General features: G+C 34.6%; 1 protein-coding gene across 2 annotated transcripts in view; it reads right to left on the reverse strand.

Moving 5' to 3' along the window:
- Positions 1-211: 211 nt before the first annotated feature.
- Positions 212-15415, reverse strand: part of LOC117123170 (PHD finger protein 20-like protein 1) — a 43387-nt gene continuing 28183 nt past the window's right edge. For both annotated transcript variants that reach the window (XM_033269021.1, XM_033269022.1), the window contains exons 8-17: positions 13129-13215; positions 12328-12372; positions 10714-10914; positions 8900-9643; positions 8306-8496; positions 6436-6535; positions 5378-5573; positions 3834-4920; positions 2806-2989; positions 212-482 (exon numbers count right to left, since the gene is read on the reverse strand). In XM_033269021.1, the coding sequence (XP_033124912.1) occupies positions 346-482; positions 2806-2989; positions 3834-4920; positions 5378-5573; positions 6436-6535; positions 8306-8496; positions 8900-9643; positions 10714-10914; positions 12328-12372; positions 13129-13215 (2972 nt within the window). In that variant the 3' untranslated portion in view covers positions 212-345. The remainder of the gene's footprint in view (positions 483-2805; positions 2990-3833; positions 4921-5377; positions 5574-6435; positions 6536-8305; positions 8497-8899; positions 9644-10713; positions 10915-12327; positions 12373-13128; positions 13216-15415) is intronic.

A 15415-nucleotide genomic window follows, 5' to 3' on the forward strand; every position in this document is an offset into this window, starting at 1 on the left:
TGGAAACCGTCAAACAATATGATTGATAAAAACTAATATACAAACATAACCAGTGGCGGATCCAGGAATTCAAAATACAGGGGGCTACAGGGAGATACTTTCACAGATGGAGGATCTATACCACCACCATGGTTGGGGCTGAGGTAAGAAATTTGTGATTATGGCATCTCTAGATGACTTTTGAATATACAGTAACTTTCTTTATATCTCATTTTTTTTTTCTTATTTTGAATTAGTGGGGGGGGGGGGGGCAAGCCGGTTGCCGGTTGAATCCGCCACTGATAACAATCTATTAACAGTGTGATATGATAGGCACAATGATTTTAGGGGAAGAACGAGGGGACATCAAGTGCTGACAACCTCAGAGACTTTCTTCAGATCTGCCATTAACATCTTCAAATGCCGCTTCATTGGCGGCATATCATCAAAGGAATCTTTGAATGCTGCAATATCACCCGGTAACATCTGAACTGCTTCTAATGCTGGAGTAAAAAGAAAAAACACAAACTTGATTTATTTATTTCATTTTATTTAGTTGCTCTTATAATACTGGGTATCCTGTTCAATAGATATTTTATCCTCACTAACAGGGCCCAATTATGCTTTAAAGCCAGGCCGCCAGATGAAAAACAACATTTGATATGTTGTACAACTAATTTTTCTAAGAAGCAAAAACAGTGTTTGACAAAAACTCTGAAAGGGTTAATAAGATACAGATTTCTGAAGACTTCAAAACTGGGGAAAAAGTGGAAAAAATGGTGGTTACGCCCCTTTTCTCCAAGTTTTTAAATATATCATTAACCGTTCAGTTTCTCATAATTAGACTTAGGGAGTGGAGTCGTTGTAGTAATTAAGAAAAATCCTGCTGTCAGTGAAATTGACCCCAGGACCCAGGGATGGGAAGACAAGCAACTTAATCACCAAGCTATTCAACTCCACTCCATAAGGACCAGAAAATGTCAAACGTGTGTCAGGTATGTCCAAGCTCACCGGAGACTCCGCTAGTAAAAAGGGGTTTTTAGCATGTTTTCATACAACATGACATACATTCTTTATAACTTTATTTTTTTTTACATACCAGTAAGAATCAGTTACAGTAGAATTAGAACTATAGCAGTAATTTGCAATGCAAATACAATTCATTTATATGAAATTAGTAGAAATGTAATTAAAACAACAATTGTTTTATATGTTCCCAATATTATTTAGTGATGCAATATTATTGACCAAATGCTTTCTTTTTTTTAAATATTGAGCTTTCTATTGGATTGACGTAGCAAATAGAGTAATGATTTCCAATTAAGCGTGCATGTTATGGTATGGATTAGAATCCTACATGAAAGTACACATAAACAAAAAAAAACAAAACCCCATGGTTACGGGTCAAAATTTGCAAAACTGGTTTATACGAAGTAACACATGCAGTAGGCCTATGCCAATGTCCACTATAAGGATTCGGGGAAGAAAATTCTGGTTTATTGTTCAAAAGGTCTCAAAATATTATAAAGTTGAATGAATTTTTCTTTTTTAAGACTGCTGCAGTTGTTGTGGTACAATGAGAAAAATATAAGTGTCCTCTTAATAAGGGTTATCTGACCATTTGGCAGTCAGAAATTGTCCTCATCCCTGTAATAGGGGTGTCTCTTTAATAGGGCATGGCTGTAGTGTTAAAAAATATATTTTCCCTCATTTCACAGAAAAGTGTCCCCTTAAGGGGTGTCTCCTGAATGGGGGAGTCCCAAAGGAGGGGTTTTACTGATTTCATATCTTTTTGGGAACCCATGTTAACAAAGTTTTCACGGCAGCACTTCTGGACCCCTTTAAAACCAACCACATTCTAACAGTGTGTCCCTCCGCCCTCTCGGTCTTGAATTAGAAGGGGTAAGCTCAGTGTTAAAAGTTAGGCGATTAATTAGAATTAGAGGGACCTCGGAATTAGAGGGGTCTTGAATTAGAGGGATACTTTAATAAATACAGTTCATCCTTTAATTCGAAACCCCTCTAAATCCAAGAACTCTTAAATTCATGACCATTTTTCACAGTACAAGCTAACCCTCTAAACCCAAGACAACACAGGGGCGGTTCTGGAGAGAAATCAAGATAAGGCAATGAGAAGGGGGAGCACCGAGCAGTGGGGTTGAGGGTGGTATGAGATTTTTGTTCAGAACTGCTTCACCATAGACACTTGTACATTGCATGCTGCATTTTTGGCCATTAACAGAAATGGTCCATGGAACCCGACTTTTGGAAGAAACCTGGGTTATAAATCCTGATGGTTTGTTGAATTACGATGGGTTCTTAAATTATTTATTGCCACTGAAGCCCATGAGATGAAGTGAGTGATTGTAATGGGTTTCTTGTTTATATTCCGATGGCTATATGTTTGCTGGCCAGGACTCTCTTGTTAACTCTCAATGGATATTCTTAAAACCAATTAAAGTTAAGTTTATAGAGCTGCTAACAGCTCCCTGTGGACCATTTGACAGCTCACTCTCAACCATCAGACAGCTCATTATGGACCATTTCTGCTAACGGGAACTTTTGCCTCATGGAATTTAACATGCCATACCACCCTGGTCCACTCTTTCTTCTTTCTTTTCTTTTCTTCTCCATTTTTTTCTCTTTTTCTTTTTTTTTTTTTTGGGGGGGGGGGGGAATCAATTTTTTTTTTTTGGGGGGGGGGGGTAAGCCATGTTGGTCTTCCATGGATCTTCTCCTGCCACCCCATATTTTCAAGTCTTTATGTGGTCTTGAATTGAAGGCCAAACTGTGGATCCTTCTCCAATTAAGTATCTATGTTCATACCTGTCACCTGCTCCTCAATTAAAGCCAATCTCTCCTCCAGGTCATCCTGTATACCGATCACATGATCAAGGAGACTCAGTTCGCAGTCCAGTCTCTCTAACTTTTCAGCTTCCTCGTTTTCGTCTGGAGTTTTGGTTACTGGAATATCTGGAATGTTTCGGGATGTCGATGGGATATCTGAACTCTGGTCATGAATTAAGACAAGAAATTAAAATATACTCCAAAACATCTACAATGAATATTTAAATTTTGAATGGAAAGTTATTTGTGTTATAGAAATGGAGTTATTAGTAATAATCAACCGCAAGAAAAATCTCCTGAATATGTGCCCATCTCCGACAAATTTATGATTTTGGAATATTTGTAGAACTGTATTATCAATATGTATCCCAAATTAAGCTAGCCATTGGTACTAACACGCACAGCAAACACAATTAGATGTTCAGACTCCCAGAAGAGGCATCTCCCAACTTAGGGCCTCTTTATGTTGATCACATGAAATTGTTTACAGATTTAAAATTATATGTTGTAAAGTGCTTTGATCTTTAAAGTCATTTTATTTTATGTGCCCATTAAAATATCTGTAATGATATCAGTCCTACACTGATCATGTTACCAAAATAGGTTCGAAAAAGACAATGTGACACATATCAAGCTCTTGGGGAAAACCCCTATGTCGCAGCTAGTAATCAGCACTATAGTGTTCAAATATACAAGGTACACACACTTAAACTCCTCAGCAGAAATACCTTTAAGCAAGGACACTAACAAGTGACCAGAATGGTGATCACAACCACTGTACCAACCACTTTCACAATATATTAAGTGCTAGCAAATTATAATCCCATTTATATTTCTGTTGCAAGTCTAGATCATAACACTGCACCAACCACTTCCACAATATGTATAGGCACTTGTAAATTAGAATCCCATTTATATACCCAGTATATGTTGCACAAAAATACAATATTTGGTAATATATTTTAACCATGTGGCATGCTGCAAGTCTCAATTAATGCAAAAAATACCTGGATTGGAGCCTTTATTGAAGTTCGCACAGAATCTGGTTGCTTCGGTGGATTGCTGAGTTCTCCTAAATCACTATTAGACTTATCTTTCAAATTTTTTTCCTTCAAAGCACTTTCTTCACTTGTTGCTGGTAAGCCAATAGATGTATCCTTCAAAGGAGGTTCTTTCATTGGTTCTGACGAAGGTTTGATAGGGGCAGACTCCTTTTCTGTATCACCTTGATCAAGATTTTCTTCAGCATTAGGAGGAGCCACAGACGTGTCTTTACCACAGTCATCTATATGTGGTACAACATCTTCTGTGGCTTCAATTGATTCTAATTTGTTTTCAGATTCCTTAGTACCATCTGCTGGAGTTTCAATCTCTGACATGCACTGAGACTCCTCAGAGGGTGCCATCACAGGTTTATCCTGATGATCTCCCATTGATGCATCTTGGCATTTGTCTTTCAGGCTAGACAATGCTTCATCATTGTTGTCACTTTCCACAACATCAACCTCCATCTCCTCTTCTGGTGATTCTTTAATGTTCTCATTTAATGAATCTGATTTGGCTCCCTTCACATCCTGCTTATTGTTATCAATATCTGGTGGACACTCTGACATTTTTTCAATTGATTGATGCTCAGTAGAGAGGGCAGTGTTATCAGTGACATCCACACCAGTACTTTCACAAGGAGCTTCTTCATTTTTCCTTTCAGTTTCACATGATTTTATATCATTACCATCTAATCTATCACTACTTTCTAATAAGACATTTGTAGTAACAGCACTCTCAGTTTTGCTGATATCAGGATCAGGAATAGGTGGAGGGTCATTACTAGTTTTTGACATGGTATCTTTTGCAATATCCACTTCCATCAGATCTTCTTCTTCACCATCCATCTTGATGATGTCATCCTGCATTGACTCCTCGTGGATGCTTGAGTCAACACTTGAGTCTATTTCTTCAACAGTTTCAACCATGGAGGGAGTCAGTTTATTGTTTTGAAGATTAAGAAGATGTTCAGTGACAATGTATGTCTTTTGTTTTGGCATACACAACTTGCTCCACCTGTTTAACTCAGGATTGAACTTATCTTTTGACCTGGAAGAAAAATAAAATGACTCAACTACAGTATTTGTTGTTAAATGTTTTTGATTGGATTTATTCATTTTTATATATATATATATATATATATTTATATTTTTATAGGCTATTTTAAATTTTTAACAGTTAGTAGTTAAGAGTTTTATTGTTGATTCTGGGCCCTGTAGGAGAGCAGTGTTCAACACTGAACAGGCCACCCAGGTTAAAGAAGAAATAAATAAATAAATAAATAAATAAATAAATAAATAAATAAATAATGTAAAATTGTGAGAATAATAATGGGTGAGGAGCGGCTCAAACCAGCATCGATATTAAAGCTGTAGTTAGCAGCACCCTTGCCTTACCGTTGGAACAAATATCTTGGTCATAAAATAATTTAATCGTGTCAATATTTTAATTCTACTAAGCATTACAGCTATATGAATAAAAAAAAAAAAATGTATGTGTAGCTTACTGAAGAATCTTGAGTTTTCGCCGAAGACCATGAAGCATTTCATTGACCCCATGAATATCACTGGTTAATTTGTGCGCAGCCAGCATCAATGTTGGAGACTCGTTGTGTGAACGATCGCTGGCAAAAGAAAACTGAGGGAGCTCTCCGGTCTTGAACCATTCCTGATTATGATAGTACTTGGCATTGGTCCTCTCACCTTCAGAAGGAATGATTACATCAAAATTACTTGCACAGTAAGCAAATATAAAGTAATAAGCAAAGTGAAATACATAAAATAATTTTGAGATGTTCACCAACATATCAAGACTATGGTGTGATTTCTTTATCCAAGACAGATGCAAGGCCAAGCTGGTGTATACTTCTAATCACAAGGTTATGGATTTAAACTCTGTAATTTTTGCCAACAAAACACCACAACTTTCTGAGCCTCATCAAAACTTCCTGTAAAGACCTTAATTGTTTCGATTTCATTATTATGAATTCTGTGAATCATCTTCAGTCATTAAAACAAACAACTTTGGGGCTGATAGTATTTAAGGCAGCTAGGCCAGTAGATGCACTTTGTTAACTAGTGCAACTTCACACTTCTATACAATTAAGGTAATGTAATGAACAAACTCCATACAAACCAAATACATTTTGAAATATAAATTTTTTAAAAAAATCAATAACCATCAATAAATTGATTCTGACTGTCATCATGATCATTAGCTTTAAATCATCTGAATTTCAATGTATTCATATCAAATAAAAAGTGTTTTTGTCTGGGCCTCTCTGATCATGAAAATTAAGGGTCACAGAAATCCTCGATAATTGTGACCTTTTTAGGTAATAAAATTTAAGGAATTACTGTATGTTAAGGGGCCTCACATAGTTTACTATATTACTAGGATTCTCAGATAACAGATATTTGAATGAAAATATCACAATATAATGTGTATGCCAAAGAAAACTTTTAAAAGGATTTAAGCAACAGGATGATGGATTAAAATTGAACAAATTATATTACTAATTATATAAAAAACAATTTATCCATCTATAAATTATACTGTACTAACCGGATGGATTTTGGCAGAAACAGCAGATGTATTTCTTAGGAACAGAAACTTGATTCAAGCCAACACACATACTGTGTTGCCAACAGAAACAAGAATCACACTAGAAAGAGAAAATAAAAAGTGTCAAATAAAAACATTAGAAGAGTTGTAGTTTCGTTGTTATAGCGGCAAGCTTTCAATACAATAAACATCACTGGAATTCTAATACATATTTCACTCTTGTTATGAGAACATCAGTTTAAACCGAGGTAACCCAGTGCATTTGCTGAACTATGGTAGTTACTCCATCAAGCTGCTGTAGTCTTGTAAAATACAGGTTATATACCAGTCTTTCAGGAGATACATTTAAACTGTGGCACCCATGTACCCCAGTGGGTACTGTATCATGGTGGGTACTGTAGCCCGGTGGGTACTGTAGCCCGGTGGGTAATTGTACTCTGGTGGATATTTTTTTTTGGGAGATATAAACCTTTGGAAAACTTTCTACCTAAACTAGGACAAATTGTAAATGATTTAACGATGGATTTATATATAATACAGTCTGCATCACATATAATAAGAAAGACACAATCAGCTACCTTTATCCCTACTGTCTTAGTTTAATTATGGTATAAAATTAAAATATATATTATAAGATATAAAATCTGTAATTATATTTTGTAAGAGGTTTTTCGAAAAAATGTTTACATCAGGAGACTCAAACAGGAATGACATTTGGCCAACCTGACGTGTAATCGCATTGAATAGTTAGTACGTCCCTAAAAAATTGAGAAAAAACTATGCATATTCCTATGCAATTGAAACAACAATGGAAGAGAAACAGAAAATGCAAGATTAACAAGGACAAACACATCATGTGAAACTGATATAAATTCAACCATTTGAAAAACAAACACTTTTATTGTTGGTCATTTATGCATGAACTCATCTATATTAAGCAAGGATTTGTTTGAATTGATTTTATTAATAATAATTGTGAAATTATATGGTGCATAATGTAAAGACCTCCATGCACTTTTACAACCGGAAATGCAATAAATTTTTGTGATAAATTATTCTAATGAATTACCTAATACATAAAAAATAGCTACTGTATAAATATTATTAACTCAATTTATTTTAACTTATAATTAATTTGAAAAATGAAGCAAAAAAGGATCTCAATCGGGCTAATCGCTGTTTAAAATCATTTGCTATTAAAAGACCACCACAATATACTTGCACTTAGGGCTGTAATTAGACTTGCCACGAAGTCCCTTATTATTATTATATTTCTCATTCTGGACAGCGCCACCAACAAGCAAGTTAAGTTTGAGACAAATTTTAATCCGAAAAAAAAAAAAAAAAAAATCAAGTATGGGATGCCAAATAAATTATGTATGGCACGAAATAAGTGCAATAAAAAACGAGTAACCAAAATTAGGACCTGGAACCCAGGCTAGGCTGAAATACAGTATATCATGAACCACTTCACAACTCATGAAGAATGCAAGCCGGGGTATTCAAACGTGTACTTAAGGCAAGATATTTTTGTACCTTTTTTAACAAACTTTTTGCAAAAAGAGGGCAAAATAATTTCAAAATATGTTTTCTCATTTAGCATAATGGTTCTGCCAATAACATCTAGCTGGATCAGGAAATAAAAATGAAAAGTTTAATGACGAATATAATATATAAGTGTATTATGTAAAAAGAAATAGACGGCACTATTAGTCCTTCACTTGAGATCATATCGCAAGAATATAAAGAAAGCGATGTTGTAATGTAAACAGATTCAGTAATCGGACGGATTCATTCATTCATTCATTCTTTATTTAGCCAAAAAAGTGTACAATACAATTTACAGAGTATAAACAATTAACGAACCAACCTGTATCATAAACCCATCTTCCTCGTTCATTTTGCAGACACAATGGACAACTTCATCCCCATACACTTCTTCCGTCTGAACACCTTCCTCAGATGTCACCACATCCATCTTCTGCTCAGGAGTCAGTTCACGGACATAAATCTCTTCAGTTTGCGATATGTAACTTGACTCCTTCCTGTGATGTTTGTCTTCTATTACCAATACAATTAAAAAATTATTTTAATAAATTTCTTTGAAAAACTAAGTCACAATTCATATCTGTGAATAATATGCTTTAGGCTGTGTTCACATGGTGAAAATTTCAGTGATGTGTGTGGTATAAGAAGAAGCTCAGGAAGGTTTAAAGAGCCACACTGTTTGCATTGAACTTTTTTGTTTGGGTAAAACTGCCTGGTTATTCTTTGGTTAACCTTAACCCACGATTGAATGTTATTCAAGCTGTTTTATGCGACAAGTTTGTGTGATTTGCTCTTATATGGGTATGTCACATCCACATATGGGCATGATGAAGATGTCATATTACATTCATATATGGAAATCACAGGTATTTGTCACATAAAATTTGACAGTGTGAAAAAAGGTTTAGAGTTTTACCTTTCTTAGTGTACTTGTAGGAGCTGTCACTGTCCCTGTCCCGATGCCTATGAGATTTGTGACTCTTCTTGTGCTTTTCATGATGGTGTCTAGATGACCTATGTTCAGAACGATCCTTGTCTGTTGAGCGCCCTCTATCAGATGATGATGACGAACGATACTTATCGTTACTTTTAACTTTATCTCCTTTAATTCTCTCAGAATCTTTTGACCTATCTTTCTCTTTCTCAGTCTTGTCTGTTGACTTCTTACGATCCTCAATTCTTTCGGAGGTTTTCTTATCAGGAAGTTTTATTTCCGATTTCTCTTCCTTCCCACTTCCCCTTCTTGTTCTCAATACATCAGATAGTTTAGGTTTTTCTTTAGCGGGTATTTTCTCAGAATCTGATGTAATTTTTGGAGCCTCCACTGTCTTTCCTTTTTCGGATGTCTTCTCATTTATAGGTGCTTTTTCTAACGGTTTCTTTATGGGCGGTTTACTCTCTACTTTCTCAGTAGTTTCAGCCTTGATCTTCTTTTCTCCCTGAGCCTTCAATCTTTCTGATACTTTGACCTTTACAGGCAAAGGCCATTTTAAATTAGTTGGTGAAACTGGCGACTTGGCAGATATGCTGGATTTTGAGGATGCTGCTCCAACTTGTTTTGACGACTTTGACGATATTGATGCAGGAGCTGATGATCTTAACCTTTGAACCTTAGCAGGCTGTGGAGTATTTGATTTTTTAACTCCAGTTACAGCTCCGGCTGCAAAATAAAATGCAAGATTTCATGTATTAAGATGTTACTAGTAATATAATTCTAGCATTGAAATCTCAATATTATTATTTCACTTTTATTAAAATTCAACAAGTTTCTCATTTGTAACAATTCATGGCCAATGGCCAAATTGCAAGTTACAATTTCACAAGGGAATGCAATAAAACATATAAAAAATTACATTAAAATGGAAGATAATTATTGTTATCATAATAAATTCATTATTATATTATTATTATTATAAGAATTGATATTAACAATGAAATTTAATACGATAAAACTTTACATTAAAAAGGAAGGTTACTATTATCATTTATTTATCTATTAATATTCATATAAAGCTCTATTCCCAAAGCCTTAAATAAGACATACCCTTTTTACAAAGACACAACCTTACAAACACTAAAAACTGGTAAAAACCTATAAACAGGTTTTTAGGTCATGTGAAAATAAATTCAAATAGAACTTTCCTAGATATCACAGGAAAATCTTGCAATCCGCCCCCCCCCCACTCACCCCACCCACCAAAAAAAAGGGAAAAAAATTTCAGGCCTTGCCAAGGTCTTTTTTAACGGATATCCTTAGTCCATGTTTGCGTAAACTGAGGCATTTTTTTTCTTCAGATTTTTACCATACAAAATGACAATGAAAAATAAGTTATGTCTGGCGAAGTCGAGCCTGTCTATTGCAAAAATAGCATGCAGAAGTTTGTACAGATTGCATCTAGAATAACAAGAGTCAATGTCTACATTTTTAACTTAGGTCTTGCAGCATAAGCAGACAATAAGCAATCAAAATTTTGTAAACAAATATCCTCCCAATTATGAAGTCAAAATTCTACTGAGATATCGCACGGATCATATTGCGTATGCGAAAACAAATAAAATGTTATGGTATTAAATTTAGTTACAAATTGCTACAAGTGCAAATTTTGAATTTAGTATATTGGGGTGACAAGGGTATAATTTATAGAAATCAAGTGGATGAAAATAGAATAATGAAAAAAAAAACTACACTGATCATCTTTCGATGGAATGCTTGAACGATAGTGCACTCACGTGTGGATAGCCTCTTTCGGCTGCGACACAATGCCTTACTTGCCGCAGACGAGGCCCAGGAGGATGGTTTCACGCCAACGTGGTAATATTTCTTATGGTAGTCCAAGAGGGAGCCCTTTCGGAAAGCTTTACCACACCCAGCAATCTCACATTTGTATTTATTGTGATCAAAGTCAATGATTATCTCTTTAGGTGCAAGCTCTGAAAACAATCAAAGGATATATATCTGTCTCTTATACACATCTAGATGTGTATAAGAGACAGACTTTATACAGTAGAACCTCGTTTTTACGTACCCCAGTTATACGAACCCTCGGATTTACGTACGCCTCGTATCGACGATGATGTCATCAAAAACCCCGAAAATATTCAAAACAAACGGCCCTTTTCAGAGCAACCATAAGTAAAAAGACTATAACAATAAACTACTGTATAAAAATAATCAAACCATAATGCAACGTATTTTCATTAAACAGAAACGTTGATTGCGTCTAATACCGGGTTGTTATAATCTAAAACCATGTGAACTGAGTGCTCAAAATAATTGCTTTCCTCCTTAGCTTCGTGTGGCAAACCATGGAATTTTCTACACGAAGCTGAGTAGACATAGTTTTGTACACGAACGCTAATTGGTTGGCTGGCCCAGTGCATAGCACATAATTGCTGTTTCACGTATACGAACGCTAAATGGTTGGCTCGCCCAGTGCAGAGCCTGTCTCTTATACACATCTATATATATATGATTAATATTTGATTATAATATATATTTTCAATTTTATGTTTAATAACTAACACATAAAATACCATACAACAACCAAAACGTAATGCAATTTCACAAATGCTACTATTAAGTTATATACAAAATTGTATATTATTGTCATGTGATATATATTTGTAAAAATTAGAGTTTACATAAATAAAATGCATCAACTACTGTACTGTACATCTCACACTGATAATTTCTTTTAATAATGGCAACACTCCTAATTCATAATTACTATAGTGGATCAACATATTGATTAACCACCATAAACTGCAGTATCATCTGATAAATATACCAAATAAAAATAAAATTAATAGGATTGTCATTAAAAGGTCGAATGATTGACTGATAATATGAGGCATGTCATCCCAAAACCAGCGTATTGTTGCTAAATGTTTAACTGAGTAATTAGAATAAGAATGTGTCAGTAGTGTATACTTTATTACAGAGGAGCCATAATACTTTTACTCATAACTTTGGCAATTATTAAGTCGATTCCAATAAATGACCAATCTTTATAAAGCTTAAATAGTGGAGAATAAAGGCCAACTCATACAGCGTCGGCCGACGTGATTTGTTGTCCCGTCGGGTCTGTGTGAGTTGAATGCAGACGCGATGGTGTGCGTCGGGGGCAGTCGCGTAGTAGAATATTAACATGTTTAATATTTCTCACGACGGCTTAAGACTGTCCCCGACGATAAATCGGGTCGGGCTGCGTCGGCCGACGCTGTCTGAGTTGGCCTTAAGACTTACATTAAAATGTCAGTTTTAATGGTTATTTGGTTATTGATGTTGGTTTTTAGGATGGCAAGTCTAATATACAGTAAAGTACTACAGAAAAATTAACTCACTTCTGGTAGGGTCTCTTAGAAGTCCAACATCCTTGTCTGTAATCACTAAAAATGAACATATTTACGACTTAGAACATACAAAAAAAAATATGGAAATATATGTAATGTATGGCAGATTGAAAAATAATATTACCAACAATTAATACAATTTTATATCTTCAGAGAGATGTTTCATTGAAAGAAGTTGGGCAAGACCTAGAATTGATCCTTATTTATAGTACAAAACATCTACATACATACTGATATAAAATAAACATATAGCAAAACAGTCAAAACGTATGAGCTGTAGTCATGTAAACATAATTTACAGTATATAGTCTTTTGAAACAAATTCCTTTACTTTTGGTAAATTTGTACAATTAAATACGTAATTTGGCAAACATAATACCAAAAAAAATCTTGATCATATAATATGTAAGAAATGTCCACCAATAATTTTACAGTGAAAAATGAATGAAGCACATTGGCAGTGGAAGATTTTTTTTATTTTTATCATTTTATTATAAAAATCAGGGTGCACATTTATTTAATTCAAAAATACAACATGCTCAGTTACTGCAAAATCACGAAATTAGTTAATTTCAAGAGTCATTTTCAGAGACAAAACATCTTTAACAACTACAGCTTAAAATAGTATAGTAAATAGGCACGTGTGTTTTAATCTGGTTGACATAAAAAATAAAAACACAGGTAGAACTTGATATAGATTAAAATACATTATATTACACAAGATTTGGGCCACTGGCTTCATTGGGTGCAGTCACTACTACCGCCCAATTCTATGCTCCAATCACAACTTACATGGTTCCCTAATTTTCTTCCCAGCGTGCGACTGCATTGGTGTAAAGGGACTCCCTATGCCGACAGAAATTGATGTGTTGGAACTTGCTATAAAAAAAAAAAACAGTTTTGGTAAGCCTTGTTAGTATAAGGATACAGCAGCAATAAAAGTGAACAGTATTTTACAGAATACAGTTACATTTCCTTCACACCTCCTTCACACAGTTGACTGCACAAACAAAACAATGGTAATCTGTTAAAACAATGGCTGGTGTACACTAAGCATTAAATGAGGTAACTTTATAACAATGAATGAATAACAATGATCACTGCAAGGTTCAATCAACAAAAAAAATACAGGGTGGGACTTTTTAATATATATGATGATGTGGAGGTTTGCCTCCATACTAACATGCTTTCATATAAAATGGAATTATAATTAATTAAATAAATTTCTCAAAATATATTCTCATAAAATATAGTTCATCAGGGTTTAAGCTTGCCAAAATTAATATTTTACAATTTGGCAATTTTAAATGAAAATATTTACCGAATATTCAGCTTTTATTAGGATTTGGCTAATTAACAGCTTAAACACTGGTTCATCTGTGTGACGAAAGTCAATAGAAGTTTAGTCTGGAGTTTTCCGCCCAGAAATTCTCTTGTGTAAACTGTTCTTAAAATTTACCAAATTATAAAAATTTTTGCAAAAGTACCATTATCTGTGCCAATGATTGATTTATAACAAAACACAGAAGTAGTGACGTACATTTACTTTATACAGTAGAACCTCGTTTTTACGTACCCCAGTTATACGAACCCTCGGATTTACGTACGCCTCGTATCGACGATGATGTCATCAAAAACCCCGAAAATATTCAAAACAAACGGCCCTTTTCAGAGCAACCATAAGTAAAAAGACTATAACAATAAACTACTGTATAAAAATAATCAAACCATAATGCAACGTATTTTCATTAAACAGAAACGTTGATTGCGTCTAATACCGGGTTGTTATAATCTAAAACCATGTGAACTGAGTGCTCAAAATAATTGCTTTCCTCCTTAGCTTCGTGTGGCAAACCATGGAATTTTCTACACGAAGCTGAGTAGACATAGTTTTGTACACGAACGCTAATTGGTTGGCTGGCCCAGTGCATAGCACATAATTGCTGTTTCACGTATACGAACGCTAAATGGTTGGCTCGCCCAGTGCAGAGCACATGGTTTTAGTTTGTCTCAACAGGCCCAGACAACACCACAGCTCTGTTGTTTAGAATAGGCATGAAGGGGAATTCCCAAGTTATACCTTTGTCGTATAGGTAATCTTACAATATTTTCATGTTTTATAGTTAAATAAAAGATATAAAGTGATGAACTAGACCATGGTTTTATTTGAACACTTTATTATTACATCGTAAAGTGATGAATAAAAACGCTAAACACATGGTTTTATTCGTAGGCCTAGAGGCTAGGTCTAGCCTAGGTAACATCATCGTTCATTCATACATACGTTTATTGAGCGTTACGTACGTATTAGGTCAAAGGTTACCACAAATTTAACCCAACCTCTATTTTACGAATCCCCTGATTTATGTACGGCCTCCGGTCCCGTACCGTACGTAAAATCGAGGTTCTACTGTACTTCTTACATGAGCATATTCATTCCCTATTTTTAATACAAACCTAAAAGTATCATTAAAAGTTACTTATAACTGTGAATACTATTTAACAAATGATAATTAATCTATGATTCCTATTTTGGCGACCTTATTTTTTAAAGATCGTCAAAAGACGGCAAAAAAAAAGAAGAAAAATCTTGTTTTCTTATATAACAAAAAGTTTTGCCAAAAACATCCAGACGGAAGAGAAAATAAAAATAAAATGTTTTTGGTGAATGTACAGAATACAGCATAGTAATGGAATGGTTAAATGGTTCAAATTTACATAATTACTGAGGAAGAAATATACATCTTAATTTAAAGCCAACGATGGCCATAATAAAAAGAAAGAAAAGCTTATTTTATTATGAAATTTCCTTTTTTTCGTGGTGGTGGGTGCGCTAAGTAGCCAAAAGCAAAATTTTATTTTTATTTGAAATCATCATTACTGGCAGGCAGTGGGTTCAATGAACAAGGTATAAAAAATGTCTCGCCTTACAGCCCAAAAAGGAATTTTTGCGGCATAATATTGAATTTTTTCATGATGTGTATATTTTTCTTTTTGCCCTTGGAGATTTTCCGCCTACAGTATTTCAAATGTTATCTTTTGTGTTTTGTATTTCTTTACGATAATGTCAATTAAATCA

The sequence above is a fragment of the Anneissia japonica genome, unplaced genomic scaffold (genome assembly GCF_011630105.1).
Source record: "Anneissia japonica isolate Jap-2015-1 unplaced genomic scaffold, ASM1163010v1 scaffold560_len657749_cov147, whole genome shotgun sequence".
In the NCBI taxonomy this organism is placed as follows: Eukaryota; Metazoa; Echinodermata; class Crinoidea; order Comatulida; family Comatulidae; genus Anneissia; species Anneissia japonica.